This window comes from Malania oleifera, chromosome 5 (assembly GCF_029873635.1).
Source record: "Malania oleifera isolate guangnan ecotype guangnan chromosome 5, ASM2987363v1, whole genome shotgun sequence".
NCBI classification, from domain to species: domain Eukaryota; kingdom Viridiplantae; phylum Streptophyta; class Magnoliopsida; order Santalales; family Ximeniaceae; genus Malania; species Malania oleifera.
Window position 1 is genome coordinate 66,655,714 of NC_080421.1, and position 22,179 is coordinate 66,677,892.

Genomic DNA, 22,179 nt, shown 5'->3' on the forward strand with positions numbered 1-22,179 from the left:
TACCACAGTATACACAATTAGAAAGTATCCACAACCAACCAGTATTTTCAACCAAGCAGAATTCGTTGCCCAAACAGTATTCACAATCACACAATAAATCATAATTTCGTAGTATTCGCAACCATTTAATTGTTAAAATTGTTTTCATGCCACATGATTTTTCCCAATATAATACATAATTAAGAACAATATTTTCAATACCTGCACCTTTCAGAAAATTATACCAAAATATAAATATAATTTTATCCCCAAAATCTAACCGGTTTAAAATTAATAAAAAGTTGTTATAGAGTATTTCCTCTTACCCGCTCCTCGGGATTTAGCCTAAAATTGAACAAAAACGAGACCCTGTATTCCAAAAATCCCAACTTTCTCAAATCTCAGAAAACACTCATTTAATACTTCCTAGGTTCCACATATCTCAAAATAATAATAAAACCCTAAAATATCTCACCTACCCTGATTTTGGGATGATTCTCAAGCACTCCAAACTAGAAATTTGCTCCACCTATGTTGCAGAGAATCTTCCCAGGAGTCTCGTGGTAGCTTCCAATCGTCAAACCGAGGATCAACGAGGCTAGAAACCTAAAAAGAAGGTGAGAGGGCCATTTTATTTTGTGTGTGTGTGTGTGTGTGAGAGAGAGAGAGAGAGAGAGAGTACATGCAACGTTTTCTCGCTGAAAAATGAAAAGAATTGCTATTTATAGGTAGGGATTCATCGATGAGACACGTGGATTCATCAACGATCCCATGAAGAACACTCGCCGACGAGAGTGTGAGTTCGTCGACGAGTTTCAAATACCTTAAACCCTCTCGGTAACTCCTCGTTGATGAGACATGTGCCCTCGTCAACGAGCCAAAGTGGACTCTCGTTGACGAGACCAGTTGGTTCATTGACGAGTTCTTACTAACACCCTTAAAATATTTCTTTTTCTTCCCTTTTCTCTTATTTTATTATTTTTTATTAATTAAATTTTTCGAGTCATTACATTCTCCCCTCCTTCAAAAAATTTCGTCCTCAAAATTCGTTAATCATCCATTTTTCACAATTGAACAGCTAGCTAACCACATTCATATATTTCAATCAAATCAACATATGCAACATTGAAACATGAAAAATAAAATAAAAAAATCAATACTCATGCTAACGTAAACATATTACCTGTGCATTTAGCGTTGTTCCCCTCAGGTGTACCCAACATATAGACACGTGCCGAGGCACCGCTGCCGCGAGGCATCGGGTTGTTCCTCTGATTCTAATTTGGAGTTGGTGCTTTGTTCAGTGGTTCTCGACATTCCTAGGCTATATGACCATATTTTCCGCTTCTATAGCACATGACACCCCTACTTCGGCATTCTCCCCAATGTCGCTGGTTACATTTAGGGCAATGGGGGAGTGACGAATCGCCCTGTCGTCCTTGATCATTTCTTTCTGAACCCTAACCTATAGCATCTATGTCTCCCCTCCATGACCCTTTTCTGACATTTGATTGGGAACGAGGAGACACAAGCCTTTTCCTTCGTTCCGATGCCTCTGCACCTCTTTGCAGACTTAACTCTGCCATTGTGGCTTTTTCCACTAGTTCTGCGAAATCCTGAATCCGCATACACGCCATATGCTCTTGAATCCTCTAATTGAAGCCCCTTTCAAACCATCTCGTCTTTTGGTATTCATCTGGAACAAGGGAAGGTACAAAGCGAGATAGTTCTAGGAACCCTGAATTTGCATACACACTATATGCTCATGAATCCTCTGATTCAAACCCTTTTCAAACCATCTCGTCTTTTGGTATTCATCTGGAACAAGGGAAGGTACAAAGTGAGATAGTTCTAGGAACCTAGCAGCATACTGCTGAACAATGAGGCGCCCCTGAGTCAAGTTGAAAAATTCCTCCGCCTTTGTATTCTTGGTGGCGATAGGAACGTATCGGTCATAGAAAATATAGTAACCCAAACAATTATGAAAATTAAATAATAAAGAAATGAGAGGAAAAAGTAAATTTTAAAGGGGACGCAGCAGGGCCTCGTTGACAAACACAGAGCGTTCATCGGCAAAGAGTCTTCTTGGGCTTGTCGACGTGAACGTGTGTCTCATCGACAAGTGTTTACCGAGGGGCTGTTTTCGAGGCCTGAAATGCATTGACGAGGGTTAGGTGTTCGTCAAAAAACTCCTTTCTTGGACTCGTCGACGAGGTGACGTGGCTTGTCGATGAGGCCACGTGGACAACACTTTATATATAGCCCCAAAACCGATTTTCAGCAAAAAAAAAAATTCATTTTATCAATTTAATTTCTCTCTCTAACTCAGTTTCTCTCACTTCTCTCTACAAATCCAGCTCCATTTCTCCCCGGTTCGATGATTGGAAGCTACCATGTTGATCTTAAGGAGATTCTCTACAACATAGCCAGAGCAGAAATTTGATTTGGGAAGTTTGGGAACTATCCCAAAATTAGGGTAAGTGGATTTTTAGGTATTTCCAGTATTATCAATTTTTTCCGAGCTCAGATTTTGTGTTGTAAGGGTATATACTGGTGTTCTATGGAATAAAATTAGGGTGTTACATTTTCAGGATTATGGTGTTTTTGGGACCCTACAGGCATAGGTTGAGGACCCCAGCATATATTTTTCCAAGAGTTGGGTATATTAAAGTTTAAGAAATTGTGAATAGGTACGTTCAGGGAATATGAGTAAGATGATCTTCTGAGGAATTTTTATAAATGTATTATTTCAGAATTTTGAGGATAGTGCACCGTGAGCGTGAAAATAGAGTTTGAGACAAGCCTCCCAGCCAGATAGGTAAGGGAAATATGTTATGTTAGGAATTTTAGTATGGTTATCAGTAAATTATATGTTTTATCAGATTATTATTTAGTACACAAATTATTAGTATATCAGAAAATACAGATTTCAAAGCATAAGATTTTATTTATTTAGTTGTGTGGCATGAGCTCGTAACAAATTAGTACAATATTTATACAACTTTCAAATATCATATTTTACAGTATATTAGCAAAAGATATCATTATACAGTTTTCAAACTATCACGATTTACAGTATTTACAGATTACCATGATTTCCAAAACTTTAAAGCCATAACACTAAGATATTACAACTTATACAGTTAGATATTACAGGTCAGTTATTATAGATATTTCAATTCAGTATTACAATATTTTTAGATCAGTTTACGGTGTTATGGTTATTTTGAAATCACGATGAAACAACAAGATAATACATATAGTATATACAATACTAGACCCTGACGAATTAGATTAGTTATCAGCAGAGCACGGTATTGTCGTTATTTCAGATCAATTTACCTAGCTACTATGCCATGGAGTTTGTGTTAGGGCCAGGCTGAGGATTGTTGGAGTGTAGTTTACTAGCTACCATGTCACGGAGTTTGTGTCAGGGCCAGGCCGAGGATTGGTGGAGTGCAGTTTGACTTATCCTAGTAGGCCAACCAATGTTAAGTCCCGCCTACAAGCCGCACAACCTTGTCATGAGGGGTTAAATCATGATGTACATTTTTTCATTGTATTATCACGGTTATTTTTATGTATATAGTTTTACAAAACAACAGTAGATATTCTATAGTACTAGAACTATGAATAAATAGTACTTAGAGATGTCAATTGTATTTTAAACTATATGGATGTACTATGTACTATAAGATGTTTTACCATCTAAATTTAGTTTCAATTATTTGTCAGTTTAATATTTTTGTAAGCTCAATTGTCACACACTAGTAATAGCATATTTCTTCTTACTGATAGTTGTCTTATCCCAATAATTTAATATTTTTCTGGTGATCTAGTTAGGCGAGCAAATTAGGCTCACGGATAGTGAGGTTGTCTACACTACCCTGTATGTAGGGTAAGTTTTAATAGGAGATACTGTTTTTGAGTAGTAATTGGGAGTTTTGGGTATATGATACTGGGATGATGTGTAATTATGTTTTGGGAAAAACTAGATTTTGGTATTGTAAATATGGATATATAGTTTTATGTTTTCCACTACTTAGGTATGTAATATGAGTCGGGTTTCCTCAGTGCTCACTTGGGGTCTAAGAGGTTATAGCAAATAAGTTAGGAATATCGGAGTAAAAAAAATGGTATAATTTTTGGGTCGTTACAGTTTGGTATCAAAGCCCAGGTTGTTAGGTCTGTAGACTCTAGAATGCAGTGGAAATAATACCAGAATATAGGAAAATGATTTGAGGTTTTGTTCTGTGATCTGGGTACAAGATTTCCATGGTGGTTTCGATGTCTTTCTTGGGGTGATGATTTCAGGAAAGTCATAGTAAACTATTGTCAGGTTGTGTATCTAGGTTACAGGATTGAATTTTGAATTAAGATTAGGGAGAGTAGTTAATTATGAATATGAGATTTCAGTTAGATGAAATAAATTAGATCTGTATAGGAGATGAGTCCTTAAATTATGTTCATTGTCTATTTAGGATGGACCTAGGGAGTAGTGGTACGAATGCTGGGGGTGATGGAGCAAGACCTTCCAATATGGGGGGTAGAGATTCCGATGCGGTACTGCACATCGTCACACAGTAGGTGATGGCTGAGATGGCCAGAAGCTTGGGGGAGCGTAGCTGCATGATCAAGCAATTTACGCGGATGAGACATCCATCATTTTCTAGAATAGCAAACCCTTTAGTGGCTGAGAACTAGATTCAGGATATTGAGGATATGATGACGATCCTCCTGTCTACTAATGAGCAAAAGGTATTGTTTGCAACATTTAAGTTGGCCGAGGAGGCAAAACGCTGATGGAGATCAACGAGGTTGATTGAGGAACAGAGGCCTAATCCGATAGTGGTGACATGGAGCCATTTTCGGGAGTTATTTTTCGATCGGTACTTCCTCGCCACTGTTAGGAGAGCAAAGGCAGCAGAATTTCTACACCTGACTCAGGAACAGTTGATAGTACAATAATATGCAGCCCGTTTCATAGACTTGTCTCGGTTTGCCCCACATTTGGCACCGAACAAGGAGAAGAAGGTAAGAAAGTTTGAGGAAGGCCTGAGGTAGAATTTTTTTGAGCAAGTTATCAGTTTTCAGGCTCAGACATTCACGGAGGTTGTGGACAGAACTGCAGTAATCGAGAGTGGCATGCAGAGAGGCACCGCAGCTTAGAGTTAGAGGAAGAGGCCCATGCCTCAAGGTTTCTAGGCAGGTTTCAGTTGGGGCCCATGGAGAGGAGATTGGTATGGAGGAGGCCAGGGATAGATGATGAGGCACGATGATTTTCAGAGTGGGTAGACCTTTCCTAGCTGTCCTGAATGTGGCCAAAGGCATCCAGGTGAATGTAAAAGAGGAGAAAATGTTTGCTATCATTGTGGGAGACCTGGTCATATGGCACAATCATGTCAGAGATAGCCAATCCATACGCCAACGCATAGACCACTTTGGGGTAGTTATCAGGTACCCCATAGGAACCAGCAGAAGAACACAACACCGGCGAGGGTGTATGCTTTGACGCCGGGAGATGCTGAGGTTGTTGGAGACATTGTTATAGGTATCTTTATTGCTTTTTCATATGAAGCTGTTGTTTTATTTGACACAAGTGTCACCCATTCTTTTGTCTCATCAGGGTATGCTAAATTAGCTAGGATTGAAGCACAATTGTTAGATGTTGAGTTGGTTGTAGCCATGCCGACTGGATCTATTGTGAAATGTAAGAAGGTACTTAAAAATTTTCCAATGGGCCTTCAAGAGAAAACACTACCAGCTAATCTTATAATATTAGATATACAGGGGTTTGATGTAATATTGGGTATGGAATGGTTGGCAGTTAATCACGCCAGCATAGATTGCCATCAGAAAGAAGTAATTTTCAGACCCCCAAGTGAACAAGAATACAGATTTAAGGGTTCACGTATGCGCACCTCACCACAGTTGGTGTCAGCTATTCAGGCAAGGAGGCTGCTTCAGGGTGGTTGTTAGGGATATGTTGCTTACATAAAAGAGTTGCCAAAGGAAGAACTGAAATAAGCTAATATTCCAATGGTCATAGAATTTCCAGATGTCTTTCAAGAAGAATTACCTAGCATACCACCAGACCAAGAGATTGAATTTACCGTGGATCTACTATCGGGGTCGGCACCAATATCTAAAGCACCGTACCAAATGGCTCCAGCCGAGTTGAAAGAATTGAAAGATCAATTGCAGGAATTGCTGGATAAAGGAATTATCAAGCCCAATGAATCGCCTTGGGGAGCACCAGTCCTATTCGTGAAAAAGAAAGATGGGACCATGAGAATGTGTATAGATTATAGAAAAATAAACAAACTGACAATCAAGAATAAATATCCTCTACCCAGAATTGATGATTTATTTGACCAGCTCCAAGGGACCCAGGTTTACTCTAAAATTGACCTTCGGTCCAGTTATCACCAGGTGAAAGTCAAGGTAGAGGACATATAAAAAATAACCTTTCGAACTAGATATAGGCACTACGAGTTTTTGGTAATGTCATTTGGATTGACTAATGCACTGGCAGTATTTATGGATTTAATGAATTGGGTGTTTCATCAGTACCTGGACCAGTTCGTTGTGGTATTCATTGATGATATACTGGTATACTCGAAAAGTTTTGAGGAGTACAAGGATCATCTGAGGCTAGTGTTACAGGTGTTAAGGGAAAAGAAATTATATGCCAAATTCAAGAAATGTGAATTCTAGTTGAGGCAGGTTACTTTCCTCAGGCATGTGATTTCCGGGGACGACATATCAGTTGACCCGAGTAAGATAGAGGCAATAGGGAGTTGGGTGAGGCCAGGAAATGTCTACGAGGTTAGGAGTTTTCTGGGTTTGGCAGGCTACTACTGACGCTTTGTAGATGGTTTTTCTAGATTATCGGGTCCATTGACACGACTCACGAGGAAAATGTGAGATTTGATTGGACCGATGATTGTGAGCAGAGATTTTAAGAGCTGAAGCAGCAATTGGTCACCGCTCCAGTGTTAGCTATTCCACTAGGAGAGGATGGATTTGTGATATACAATGATGCATCTTCGAAGGGACTCGGATGTGTGTTAATGCAACATGGAATAGTCATCGCCTACGCGTCTGGATAACTTAAAGAGTATGAAAAGAATTACACTGTGTACGACCTAGAGTTAGCAGCAGTGATGTATACTCTGAAGATTTGGAGGCACTATCTTTATGGTGGGAAACGCGAGATTTTCACTAATAAAAAAATTTTAAAGCATTTCTTCACCTAGAAAGATTTGAATATGCGATAAAGAAGATGGTTGGAGCTTATCAAGGATTATGATTGTACTATTAGCTACCATCCATGGAAAGCGAATGTGGTGGCTGATGCACTAAGCAGGAAAACAGTAGGAGCAGTGGTGTCAGGAGTGGAGATTCAATGCCCTATCCAGATGGATTTGGAGAGGTTAGACATGGAGCTGATAGAGGGTGATCACTAGGAATTTATTACTAACCTGGTGTTACAGCATACATTGCAAGAAAGGATTAAAGCTGCTATAAAACTGATCCAGAACTAGAAAAATTGATAGAGAAAGTGCAAGATGGGCAGGAAGAAGAGTTCAGTATATTAGATGACGGAGCCCTGCGGTTTCGTATCAAGATTATGCGTTCCTACAGATGCTCAGATCAGAAGAGTTATCTTGGAGGAGGCTCACAAATCCCTATACATCGTGCATCCAGGTAGTACTAAAATGTATTGGGATCTACGAAACTCCTTCTGGTGGAGTGGCATGAAGAAGGAGATTGCTGAATTCGTAAAGCAGTGTTTGACGTGCTAGCAGATAAAGCTAAGCCCTTGAGACCCACAGGGTAGTTGCAGCCACTTTACATCCCTAAATGGAAAAGGGATCACGTCTTTATGGATTTTGTCACAAGGCTACCGCCAGCGTGACAGGGACAAAACACTATTTGAGTGGTCATAGATTGACTAACGAAGATCGCTTACTTCATCCTTATCAAAATCAACTATTCTATAGACAGATTGGCAGAGTTGTATATTTCGGAGATAGTTCGCTCCCATGGTGTGCCGGTATCCATAGTCTCGGACAATAACCCTCGATTTACATCACGATTTTGGAAGAGTTTTCAGGAAGCTATGGGGTTAGAGTTAGCATTTAGCACAACTTTTCATCCTTAGACTGATGGGCAGACAGAGAGGACGATTCAGATACTTGAGGATATGCTGCAAGCTTGTGTGTTGGATTTTGGGGGTAGCTGGAGCCAATATATGCCGCTGGTGGAGTTCGCGTATAACAACAGCTATCAGGACAGTATCAGCATGACACCTTTCGAGGTGTTGTATGGTAGGAGGTGTCTTTCTCCACTATACTGGGATGAAGTATGTGAGAGGCGAGTGTTGGGACCAGAATTGGTGTAGCAAGCGTACGATAAAGTCTAACTAATTAAAGAAAGAATCAATACAGCTCAGAGTTGGCAGAAAAGTTACGCGGATACTCACTGCTGAGAGTTAGAGTTTGATGTGGGAGATCAAGTATTCTTGAGGGTAGCTCCATTGAGAGGAGTTATGAGGTTTGGGAAGAAGGGTAAGCTGAGCCCTAGGTACATTGGCCCATTCGAGATACTTGAGAGAGTGGGGTCAGTTGCCTATAGGTTAGCTCTACCACCAACTCTATTTAGAATACACGACATATTTCATGTTTCCATGCTAAGGAAATATATTCCAAACCCATCTCACGTGATCAGTTATGCAGAGATAGAGCTTAGAGATTCGTTGGCATATAAGGAAGCACCAGTGCAAATCTTAGATAGGAAGAATAGGAATTGTGCACCAAGAATTCAGTTAGTAAAAGTCCTGTGGAGGAATCAGAACATAAAGGAAGCTTTGTAGGAGCTTGAGGAGGAAATCAAACAAAAATACCCACACCTATTTAATGGGGTACAATATTAGTTAGTATTATTCAAATAAAAGCAATTTTGTTTATTCAGTATAGAATGATAAATGTATAGTTGTATTTTAGATTATAGGATAGGAATTGTTTTGGTTTTGGGAGAATTTTCTTTTATGAGTATATTTTTAATCTCCCAGAACCGTTGATGTAACCACGGTATTCCTCCACCATAAGTAAGGGTAATTAATAAAATAAGTAGTCATTTTCCTCAATGGATGGTGTTCAATACAGATACCAAATTTCGAGGACGAAATTTTATAAGGAAGGGAGAATGTAGTAACCTGGACAATTATCGGAATTAAATAATAAAGAAATGAGAGGAAAAAGGAAATTTTAAAGGGGACGCAACAAGGCCTCATCGACGAAAGAGTCTTCTTGGGCTCGTTGACGTGGACGCGTGTCTCGTCAACGAGAGTTTACCAAGGGGTTGTTTTAGGGGCCTGAAACTCGTTGACAAGGGTTAAGTGTTCGTCGACGAACCATTCTTGGACTTGTCGATGAGGTGACATGACTCGTCGACGAGGCCACGTGGACAACACTCTATATATAGCCCCAAAATTGATTTTCAGCAAAAAAAATTCATTTTATCAATTTACTTTCTCTCTCTAACTTGGTTTCTCTCACTTCTCTCTACAAATTCGGCTACATTTCTCCCTGATTCGACGATCGGAAGCTACCACGTTGATCCTAGGGACATTTTCTACAACATAGCTGGAGCAGAAATACGATTTGGGAAGTTTGGGAACTATCCCAAAATCAAGGTAAGTGGATTTTTTGGTATTTATAGTATTACCAATTTTTTCTAAGCTCAGATTTTGTATTGTAAGGGTATATATTGGTATTCTGTGGAATAAAATTAGGGTATTATATTTTCAAGGTTATGGTGTTTTTGGGACCCTACAGGCATGGGTGAGGACTCTAGCAGATATTTTTCCAAGAATCAAGTATATTAAAGTTTAAGAAATTATGAATAGGTAGGTTTAGGGAATATGAGTGAGATGATCTTCTGAGGAATTTGTATAAATGTATTATTTCAGAATTTTGAGGATAGTGTACTGTGAGCGTGAAAATAGAGTTGGAGGCAAGCCTCCCAGCCAGTTAGTTAAGGGAAATATGTTATGTTAGGAATTTTAGTATGGTTATCAGTAAATTATATGTTTTATCAGATTATTATTCAGTACACAAATTATTAGTATATCAGAAAATACAGATTTCAGAGCATAGGATTTTATTTATTTAGTTGTGCAGCATGAGCTTGTAACAGATCAGTACAGTATTTATATAGCTTTCAAATATCTTGTTTTATAGTATATTAGCAGAAAATATCATTATACAATTTTTAGACTATCACTATTTACAGTATTTGCAAATTACCATGATTTCCAAAACTTTAAAGCCATAACACTAAGATATTACGACTTATATAATTAGATATTATAGGTAAGTTATTATAGATATTTCAGCTCAGTATTACAGTATTTTTAGAACAGTTTACGGTGTTATGGTTATTTTGAAATCATGATGAAATAGTAAGATAATACATATAGTATATACAGTATTAGACCCTGACAAATTAGATTAGTTATTAGCAGAGCACGGTACCGTCGCTATTTCAGATCAGTTTACTAGCTACAGTGCCATGGAGTTTGTGTTAGGGCCAGGCTGAGGATTGGTGGAGTGCAGTTTACCAGCTACCGTGCCACGGAGTTTGTGTCAAGGCCGGGCTAAGGATCGGTGGAGTGCAGTTTGACTTATTCTGGTAGGCCAACCAATGTTAAGTCCCACCTACAGGCCGCACAACCTTGTCATAAGGGGTTAAATCATGATGTACAGTTTTCCAGAGTATTATCACAGTTATTTTTATGTATGTAGTTTTACGGAACAACAACGAATATTCTATAGTACTAGAACTATGAATAAATAGTACTTAGAGATGTCAGTTGTATTTTAAACTATATGGATGTACTATGTATTAGTCGAAATAGAAAGATGGGCTTCGAAATTAGTCATAAACTACAAACCTTTAAACAAAACTTTACAATGGATTAGGTATCACATACTTAATAAAAAAGATTTACTAAATAGGTTATGTACTGCTGCAATATTCTCAAAGTTTGACATGAAATTTGGATTTTGGAAAATTCAGATTACTTAAAAAGATAAGTACAAAACCGCATTTACGATATCATTTGGACATATGAATGGAATGTAATGCCCTTTGGGCAAAAAAATGCACCCTTGGAATTTCAAAATATTATGAATGAAATATTCAATCCTTACACAAAATTTACTATAGTATACATTGACGATGTCCTTGTATATTCTAAATCAATTGAACAACATTTCAAACATCTTAATATTTTCCTTGAAGTAATTAAAAGGAATGGTCTTGTGGTTTCTTAACCAAAGATCAAATTATTTCAAGTAAATGTTAGGATTTTAGGTCATAATATTTATCAAGACAAATCTTTGCTAGATGGCAAGCTATTCTATCAGTTTTTGATTTTTAAATTGAATTGATCAACGGAACTTCAAATTCAATTCCAGATTTTCTTACAAGAGATTTCTTATAGGGGAAGAATGCCTCGACAAAGAACAAGTGATTATTACTCAAAAGCTAGTCCTTCAAAAGAAATTCTTATCCAGAACAAATTCCAACCCCTTTCAAAACATTCAACAGTTCAAACCCCTTCATTCAAAGAAATTATGGAAGAATAATAAAGTTCTTCTTCTTCCTCTCAAAAGAAGACTGCAAGAGGTTACGTTAACAAAGATATCATCCAAGATCTATTTCCCATTTAGCTCGATTGGGATTCGTCTTCCCCTTTCAATGTTATCAAAAATTATTTTTTCAGAGGATATCATTTTGACACTCCTGACCCTCTAAAGGATAGAAAATTTTATGAATTAATTCTGATTGAAACAAACTATGTTTTCATAGATCATAACTATGATCTTTAAGATGTTTCAAAAGTTATTTTTTAAAAAATCAAAATTTTAAAAATTATTACTTCTTCCAAGTGGGGTCAGCACCCACGCGTCTCAAGAAGGTTTAGGGGAGTTTTTTGTCCTCAAAACTATAACTACAAAGACTACATTGATGCTTGCTTCAATATAATGTTCGTTCGTAACTACAATCATTCATGGTTTATCCATTTTGATCAAAAGATTTTGAAAAAATTCCCTAAATAGTTTTTATCATAGTTTCAATTTTTTGGTCCTGAAAAAGGTATTTTCCCAGAATCAATTCAAAATCATTTTGAATTGTTTCAAAAGAATTTTCATCCCTCTCAAGACCAGTCTAACTTGTCTTTCAAGCTCCTACTCTTTTGCTCATATTTCATGATAACTTGGATTTTTTGCTGGGACTATATTATAGTTCCTCCAGAAGAAAACTCAATTTGTTTTTCAAAATCTGTTCGAAGAATCTATAAGGTTAGATGGTGGGACAAATTTACTATGCCAGAAGGCAAGGTTAGAGCATGGCTCGCTCATGTTTCTGGTCAGAAATTTCCTGCACTACCTAAAGGAACTTATCCAAAAGCCAAAGACAAGAAGAAGGTCTTTGAAGAAGAAGATGTAGCTTCACTATGTTCAACAAAATCAAAGTCCAATAGCATGAAGTCCAAGTTAATCAAAATGATAGCTTAACTTGAATCGTCTGATTCAAACTCATCAGATCATGATTCCCCCAAAACCGTTGATCTGAATCTTTTGGGATCAGACATCGAGAATTGATATGATTTTATTCATAAGCATGATCTTACAACTTCAAAATCCAAAGTTCAAAAGCCTTCAAAGAAGTAATAATTTTGGGCATTTGTCAGAAGTTGCGGCTATGCATTTCCAAAAGCAATAAGTACCTTTCTTCATCAGCATTCAAGATTTCAAAATGGTGGGTTAGCCTCCAGACTTATTATTCAAAAGTTGCGGCTACTTTACTCAAAAGATGATGAAGACAATTTGTTTTTATCTTTAAAGTTTCTTTTGCAGCTGATAACCGATTGGCTTAGCTTGTAATTATGAGTGAAGTTAGGTGAGTGATTTTACAGTTGTCCACCTTTAGGTCAGCTTTGTAAATTTTAACTGTCCAGAAAGTACTGTGTGATAGTGGACTTTCCACCCAAAGGCAACCGTCCATGTGTCGTTATCACCTTTACTTTATTTAAAGTCTTTTGTTTTTTTTGTGTTGGCTCGTTTGTCTTGTAAGGATCTAGTGTTGAATTTAGTGGATGATGGGGCCCAATGAGTACCTGCACTAATTTACCCTGGATTCCAAACCATTTGAAATCAGAGCCTTGTTTCAATATATTAGAGTTTTCTTTCTTTTGCAACTCGCACCAAGTTTGGGGATTCTCTTAGAGCATCCTAAGCCTCGAGCTTCACCAAACTTTCTCTCTTTCTCTCCTCTCTCTTCTATCTCTTGTTCTGAAAGTTAAGAAGTTGTCCCAAGAGGGGGGTGAATTGGATTATTCAAATTTCTTTTAATTCTTTTCGTGAATTCTTAACCTCTTGTTAATCTAGCAATCACACAACCAAACCTTATTTGGTCAATCAATCCACAAACCAATACTTCAACACAACATAAACAAAATTGGTTTATAATCACAAGTTCAACGGAAAATTAATTAAGTTATAAACCTTTATAAATAAGTGTAAGTGTGGTAACTTGAATACTTTGTAGATTTTTAGATATTCTTCCAGCAATTCAATTCAACCAAAATTATCAAAACAAGATACACAAGTTAGATTGATTCCAGCAATGCTTTCAAGATTCAGCACTTTAATAACTCAAAGTAATCAATCACAAAATGTTCAATCAAGATATGAAATCCAGCTCTTATACAAGTTTCAACTTTTGTAACTCTGTATAGAATGAAATTGGTTTTTCAAGATGATAAGTAATATAACATCCACGCTCTTCTCGAAATTTAGATTTCAAATAAACCTTCAATTAATAGGTTTTGGGTGTTGACCAATCAACGTACCCCCTCATGATTTTTGCAATTAATATTAATCAACCAACATACTTCCTTTTGGTTTCCGCAAGTCCCAAAAACAAATTAAGCTTTAGTTTATTTAATATCTAATCCATGTAGTGTATATGATAAAAAATTTAAAACACAACCACACAGTTAATATTTGCTGGAAATTAAAGAGAATAGGGAAAGAGAGTGACACCATGTTTTTTACGAGGTTTGGCTTATCCCCAGCCTACATCCTCACCTTTGGCCAATACTACCAAAGGATTCCACTATGTTGTTCTTTTCTGGGCGGAACAAACCTTTTACAAACAATACCCCACGCTCAAACACTTCTTAAGTAGGCTAGACAACGTCTCTCCAAGCGATACCCCCCGCTCAGTCACTCCTTTAATAAGCTAGAGCAATGCCTCTCCAAAGTGATACCCCACACTCAGTCAACGATCCAATAACCTGGAATCGTCAAGAAACAAGAAGAAATAACTGCGTACAATGACACTCTCACAAAGAGCAAATTAGTACAAATTCAATCATTATGTACTTCAATAATTAAATATCAATATGAAATACAATGAAATTCAAGAGAATTTATCACTGAGTTCCTTCTAGATGAGAATTAGCAACTTAGAACTCAGAAGTAGGATGAATCAGCACTTTAGTTGAGCAAAGATTTAAGCAAGAGAGCAACAAGATAACTTTCAGCTTACAAACAAAATTTTCAATTCCTTTGTTTTTGGTGTATAATTTAATTTGCAAAACCATGTATTTATAGGCTTCTAAAAGTGATTTCATGTTGCCTAAATTTACTTGGAGTATTTCCCAAGTTTTCATTAATTTTAGGGCATGAAAAACCTTAATTCGGATTTTAAAAACATTTAAAAAATTAGCCGTTAAACAGTGTTCAGACGACTGAACTATTGGGTTCAGTCTTCTGAGGGTGTTCTATCTGTTCTGTGTTTCAACAAATAAATCTTCAGTTGACTGGACTAATTCTTTAGTCTTTTGTAGAAATTCTTCAGACGTCTGAAGTAAAACTTCAATCGTCTGAGGTACATCTTCAGACTTCTGAGGGTACACCTCAGTCGTCTGGGCAGATCAACTTTAGAATTGTCATTTTTGTTTTCAAAAAATCCTTTTTGCTCTCTTGTTTTGATTTCTTATAAAATAATTTTCAGGATTTTAAATAAGGTCTTTAACTTCATAATTTACCCTAGAAGAACTTTCATCATATTTCCATAAGATATTTAAATACGAAGTATTTACATAAAAGACTTCTTATGACGTTTTGACATTCTAAACACTTAAGTCTTCTTGCTTGTCTTTCTTTGAGCTCTCTTGCTTCGTCTTCCCTTGACTTCATCTTGTCTTCAAATTTTAAAATACTTTAAGCTTTTAACAAATCTTTTTTAACATCTATGCTCTCATAATTTTCAAGCTTTATTAGGACATCTTTGAATCCATACCTTGACTCTTTAAGCTTCATTTGTTCATCTTTCTTTAAAGTATAAGTTTTGAATGATCCTTATGAGCATTTGACTTTGTATTCATATACTTGAGTCCTGAAATATAATCACTTAACCAAATATGTTAAGGTCATCTTATTTATTATCATCAAAATAAGATTTTAAGTCTTATAAGACCAACATGTTCATTAGAGTTCTATCAATGTAAAAAGGTACTGAAGCATTAATAAAAGTTTTTGTTTAAGTTTTTATGTTTAATTTTAATTTAATTTCAAAATTTATGTCTTGAATATGCTTTGTATGTTTCATAAGTATGCTTTGCGATTGCGGCCTTTGAGCTAATCCTTCACATTAGAAATTATCTTGTTATCTATTGCCTAGAGTTTTCTAACTTCTATATATTTTTATCAAGGCTCTTATTTTAAAATAACCCTTTTTAAGGGATGATGAATAGTCATCCATTATTGTAAAGAAAATTTAATTCTTCAGGAACAATTTAAATTCAGAGCATTTATGTAAGAATTCCATTTTGGTATACAATAAATAAAATTTACAGTATTTATTCTTTTCATTTCATAGTATAAGATAATTATATAAATTTTGAAATCATAGTGCCTTTTACTATTTTAGTTAATTATGTTATTAAGTGTTGATATTTGTATTTATGATATATAGTTGAAACTTTAAGATGAAATTAATTTATTATTTAGTAAAAAATGTTAGAAGGTTTTGCACGAAAAATATAATTATTGCTTATAGATATTGTTTATACACACTTTAGTGTAACGATAAATATTCTAAAATATTAATTAGAATTCAAATGTTAAAAGGTCAAACTATGCATCTTGTATGTATTTTTAAAATTTTACAAAAAAATAAAATAAAATAGATTCTTGAATTAAAGAATTAATAATAAAGGTTAATGGGACAAGGGAAGGAAATGAATCCCTCAAAGAAAGTGCACCTCACACACCAATGAAAGAAATGACACTTCCCTTCTTTTAAAATTTTAAAAATAATGCTTCTTCTTCTACTATGCAAGCATCTATCATGAAAAATTTTGTTGAATCGTGCACGAATTTTAAACAAATCTTGTTGATGGTCGAACGAGTTTTACCTAAGTGTGAAATAAAATTTCCATCAAATTATTATTTAATATTTTAATATAAAAGATTAAAAAAGGAAAAAACTCGGAGTCCGCACCTCCGGAATGGCTATATTCGTGCCACGTCAAGGCCGCTGTAAAAGAGTGATCTCTGCATCAAGAGGGATCTGTGTTCGACTCATCGTCTTCTCTCTCTCTCTCAATGGCGAGGAAGCTTATGCATGCCCTTTCGTACGGCGCTTATGGCGGAGGCCCTGCTGGTCTGAAGGTAAACCCGCATAGGATTGTCGTCTTATTGTTTCTGCTGCTTATTGCTATTTTTTAATAATATTTTGGTAATTATTTTACTGCGGGTGTTGCTGATTTGTGATTTATTTATTTATTTTTTGGGTTGATGTGAGTAACACATTTCGGGGACGGGAAGACCAAGACATGATTAGCTATGAAATATTGTGGGATTCGATGAGATTTCAAGGTTGAAGAAATTGTGATTTGGAGTTTTGACTTTGAGTTCTGTATATTTGTTTTTCTTTTTTTTCATTTTTTGTTTTATGTTTATTTTTTTCCTATGTTTTTGTTCGGTTTAAATTATATATACCCCCGTTTGTCGTCTTCTAAGAGTAGACTTTATACAACAACTCAAGTACAAAGAAATGGAAATTTATCATAAACTATTCTAAAAGTGTAGGTTTGGATCATTTTTACAATAGCATCAGGATGGGTTACTAGCCCTTTAAATCCCCTTTTGTTGTGTGAGTGCCATAGCCAATAGACAATAATGGCAAGACAGACTCTCTTTGCCACCGCCTGAGCTCCTGTGCCCGTGACTTCTTTGATAAGCCATTTGATGCTGTCCTTAATAGTGGACATTGCCCTTGTCATTTTAAGCCATCCTCTTAAGTAATTCCAGAGAGTAGCAGAAATCCTACATTTGAAGAATAAGTGCTCTGCAGTCTTCTTTTCAACCCCACACAACACACGGGTGTCATCAAGATCCTCCCAATTACATCTATCACTGGTGAGTAGTTTACCCTTAGCAGCCAGCCATAACAGAAATGATTGATTCGGGTCACATGGATTTTTCTAGATCAACTTATGCCATGGTACAATACTCCCTTTAGGCCTCCAAAAATGATATGCTTCAAAACATTGGAAATGTTGCCCATCATCCCACTTCTTTAACATTTTTACAGCCTTCATTCTATCTCCTTATAGAACAATCAACATGTTCTTCATGTCAATAAGTTTCTTGAACAAGGGGGAGTCATCATGCTTGGCCATAGCCTCCCATAAACTACCACCTCGTAGATAAACATGATTAACCCTCTTAGACCATAAGGAATCCTTTTTGTCATGTATATTCCACAAGGTTTTAGTAAGGCCAAATTCCAACTTTTGAGATCCATTACCCCCAATCCACCCTCCCTTTTCAGCAAGCATACATCACTCCAAGCAACCAATGGCCTTTTCTTACCTCCCCACTAGAAAGCTCGACAGAGCTTAATCACATAAGCCATCACCGAGTTGGGAATTGGGAAGATCGAGAGCCAAAAAACACTCCATTCCCTGCACTACTGAGTTTAACAGCTCCAACTTACCTGCATAAGAGAGAGAGTGACCTGGCCAGGAGCTAATCAGATTGCCAATTCTGTTAATGAGGGGAGAAAAATGCATCACATTCAGTTTCGTGGAAGCCAGTGGTATACCCAAATAATGAAATGGGAAGTCCCCCAAAGGGAAACTAGTGATACTCTTAATCGACTCCAGAGCATTGCCATTTAATCCAGCACAGTAAAGGTTAGATTTAAGTAGACTAGCGCGAAGCCTTGAGCTTTCAGCAAACAGATTCAGCCTATCCATAATCATTTTAACAGAAGAATCATCTCCCTTTGCAAATATAATGAAGTCATCAGCAAAAGCCAGGTGGGAGATTTTCAATTCCCTACACTTTGGATTAAATCTATAGCCAGGGACACTTTCCAGATCTTTAAGGAGCCTTGAGAGGTATTCCATGCATATAACAAACAGGAGGGGAGATAATGGGTCACCCTGTCTGAGGCCCTTTTTCCCAGCAAACAGACCATACATACCTCCATTCAACGAGAGAGAATATGAAGTAGTTGTTACACACTGCATCACCCAGCCCACCATAATCTCAGGAAAGTTTAGATGAATAAGCATACTTCTCAGGAAGCTTCAAGACACTGAGTCATACGCCTTCTTAAGATCTATTTTGAGCTTACATCTTGGGGAAATTCTCTTCTGGACATATTTCTAACCAGCTCCTTGTTTCTGCTGCTTATTGCTATTTTTAATATTATTTTGGTAATTATTTTATCACGGGTGCTGCTGATTTGTGATTTATTTATTTATTTTTTTGGGTTGATGCGAGTAACACATTTTGGGGACGGGAAGTCCAAGAGATGATTAGCTATGAAATATTGTAGGATTCAATGAGATTTCAAGATTGAAGAAATTGTGATTTGGAGTTTTGACTTAGTTTCGCATATTTGTTTTTCTTTTTTTCATTTTTTGTTTCATATTTATTTTTTTCGTATGAAGGGGAGCTTAGGTGCACGGTAAGGTTGTTGCCGTGTGACTTGGTCATGGGTTCGAGGCGTGGAAATAGCCTCTTGCAAAAATATAAGATAAGGCTGCGTATTATAGGCCCATTGTGGTCTGCCCTTCCCTGAAGCCCGCATACACTGGAGCTTTGTGCACCGGGCCGCCTTCATTATTTATTATTTATTTGTTTTTTTCCTATGTTTTTATTTGGGTTTAAATTATATATGTACCCCTTTGTGTTGTTATTTTTATTTATATTTATTTTCTGCTGTCTAACTGTAGAGAGAAGGCTGCAAGCCTGTATCATGACCTCACCCTGCTGATATAGGGTGGAAGCTGTGTTTGTTTATGTCGTATTTTATTTTGTGTATGTTTAGCGAGGGCTGACGCTCTCATGCATGAGGCATTTTAATTTTTTTTATTTACATGATTAATTTTTTCACGTATTCATTTATAATCATAAACTATAGTTTTATACATAGCATTAGAGTACTAATAGAAAAGCCAACTTTTTACTACATTAAGTCCCAAAAAAACGATAGCAATTGAGGAATCTGGCTTCAAATCAATATTGCATCAATAGCAATTTAGGGTTCATCTCAAAATCAAATTAAGGTTCATATTAAAATATCTCATGGCTAAAAAATAATTCGGTTAAAATTTCAGAAAATTTTGAATTGTCAGGAAATCAGTGAGCTGGAGTCCAATGTAACACATTTGAATCGAGTCAATTTCTCTTCATGGTATTTAGTGAGTCTCAGAAGGGGTTCCTAGCAGTGTTGCATAGGTGCTACAGTAATGAGAGTAGTTTCTATAATAATTTTCATTTGGATTGAATCTATGAAGGATTATTTATGATACTAGCCTTAACAAATGTGCATTGTTGGTTAACTTGGTTATGTGGTTTCAAGTTTTAGGGATGTTTTTGGGTATGTTTCTGAAAACACTTATTCGAAAACACTTAACCAAACTTGAATTTTGTGTATTCTTTGTATCCCACATTTTCAGATACAAAAAAGAAAACTGTATTGGAAACCTTAACCAATGGGACCTTGATCTTCCAAATACTCTTCTGAATTTGTATTATAAATCCAAATCTCAGGGCACTTTTGCTTTTGCAAGGAATTCCATGAAAGATGGAAGTAAGAGAGAGGTAGGAATGACTGCTTAGAGTCTTAAGTGCTGATATTCACCCATATTTGCTTTTGAGAATTGCACAGTATTGAATTACAGTTCGTACTCATGAACTCTAGCTCCTTAAAATTGATTTCTTGTTTAACTAAAAAGCTGAACAACTTTGTTGACTTGAGGGTTCAGTGTTATTAATAGTTTGTCCATTAATTTGTGTTGAAGAAAAAATAGTGTAGAAATTGACTACTGTTGTTCTCTTACAGTTTATGCAATTTAATTGAATAACAAAATTAGCAATGAGCTATGTTCTTGTTTCTGTGGTTGAAAAATTATTTTTTAAAAAGTAAAATTCAGTAAAATCTTACTTGCTATTGTTAGTTGAATACAAATTTCCCAAATTATATAATAATTTCCAATTAAATGAGAAAACTATTTATAAGTGACCAAATTTAGTGGTTCAAGCATATTCGAAATGGTGCCCCAAGCATATCCCTTTCGTACCGTGTACTTGTAAAGGAGTCTACTCCATTCCCATATCCGCACCATGAGCTGAAAAGCATCATGTTCAAGTGACTGGGAAAAACAAATCTGGGAATGTAAATTTGTAAGCCTTTCTGTTTTCCTCTCTCGAAGTAGAAAAGAATACTTAAAATCTACAACACATGGCGGGCATGTTTACTCTAGCTGTTTGATAAAGTGCCAAATGTCCCGATATGTGTGAGTATTGCCGCAACTTCTGGGATTCTATTAGATCCGTGAAAAATGAAGGTTTTTTTTTTTTTTTTTCCAATAATTGAAAGTTGAGCCCATTTAATCATTTAAATCACATTTTAGTTTGAAGATTTTACGCTCATGTCTGGTGGTATCTGTATTTACTGCATCCTGTATGAACTATGTGGATAGTTCCTGAACATAACCACCGTAATCCATCAAGTTAATGAGACTGAATTTTCATTTCTGTCTACTGCTCAATTATAATATACATATCTTTGCCTGCTGTAGCACACAGAAGTTCCAGTTCCTTCTCCGGGTAAAGATGAGGTTTTGCTTAAATTAGAAGCTGCAAGTCTCAATCCAGTTGATTGGAAGATTCAGAAAGGCATGCTGCGCCCTATTTATCCTCGCAAGTTCCCTCATATACCAGGTAAATTCTGTGACATTTTTTTATCTAAGTTGAAATTGTTTAGAATTTTTTTTCTCTATCTTGTCCTTGATAGGTAATAACATTGACTTCATTCTATGTTATGAACTTATGTTGTAAGCATTTATTCTTCACGTGACAAGGTGTGAATTCTTGACCACTCTAAAATATCTTCATGTTTGGCATGTTGTTTGTTTTGATATTTTCTGATTAATGGTTTCTGGTAATGGGTTGAGTCACCTGAAATATTTTGGAGGGTGTGAGAACTCAATTTACTTAACAACTTGGCCAATGTATCTTTACAGAAATTTGCCATTGGCAGCATGAAATCTATTTGGAACGGTGTATCTGTGGATAATCTGTTATTTGTCTACATTTTGAATCATTATCTTTGTCCCAACAACATTGTTGTTGTTCTTCAAATTATCTGTTGAATCACAATAATTTCTTTTGATTTTTGCGTGATTTGTGGTGATTGGGCAAGTTTAGCTTAGACAAACTAACAAAGAAAGATATGTTATTATCATTGAACGCGATTTCAAGTTTCATTTGCTTACTTTTCTTGAACATAAAAGAGCCTGTATCATCTTATAGTTGATGTCTGCTTTTACTCCCTTGCCAATTGAAAATTTTGAGAGCAATTGCTTATAGTAACACTGGGGTTGAGTAGGCTGCTTAATGTTATAATAATTAACTTCATGATGCAGCCAGCACAGAGGATTTTATTTCTTTCTTCGTTTTTTCACAGTTGTGTATTTTTATTAGGACTATATCATCGAGATTCTAGGGTATTATCATTTAGGAAACGTATTTCAGTGTAATTAGGTTTAAGACTTGGTTGGGCCATTTTTAACTAGTGATGGACTGTATAGTG

General features: G+C 36.2%; 1 protein-coding gene across 1 annotated transcript in view; it reads left to right on the forward strand.

The window, feature by feature from the left end:
• The first annotated feature begins 16,353 nt into the window (after positions 1 to 16,353).
• The window catches only part of LOC131156196 (chloroplast envelope quinone oxidoreductase homolog), a 30,716-nt gene continuing 24,890 nt past the window's right edge, over positions 16,354 to 22,179 (forward strand). The window contains exons 1-2 of the mRNA XM_058109697.1: positions 16,354 to 16,736; positions 21,167 to 21,308. Coding sequence (XP_057965680.1) covers positions 16,671 to 16,736; positions 21,167 to 21,308 — 208 coding nt within the window. The 5' untranslated portion in view covers positions 16,354 to 16,670. The remainder of the gene's footprint in view (positions 16,737 to 21,166; positions 21,309 to 22,179) is intronic.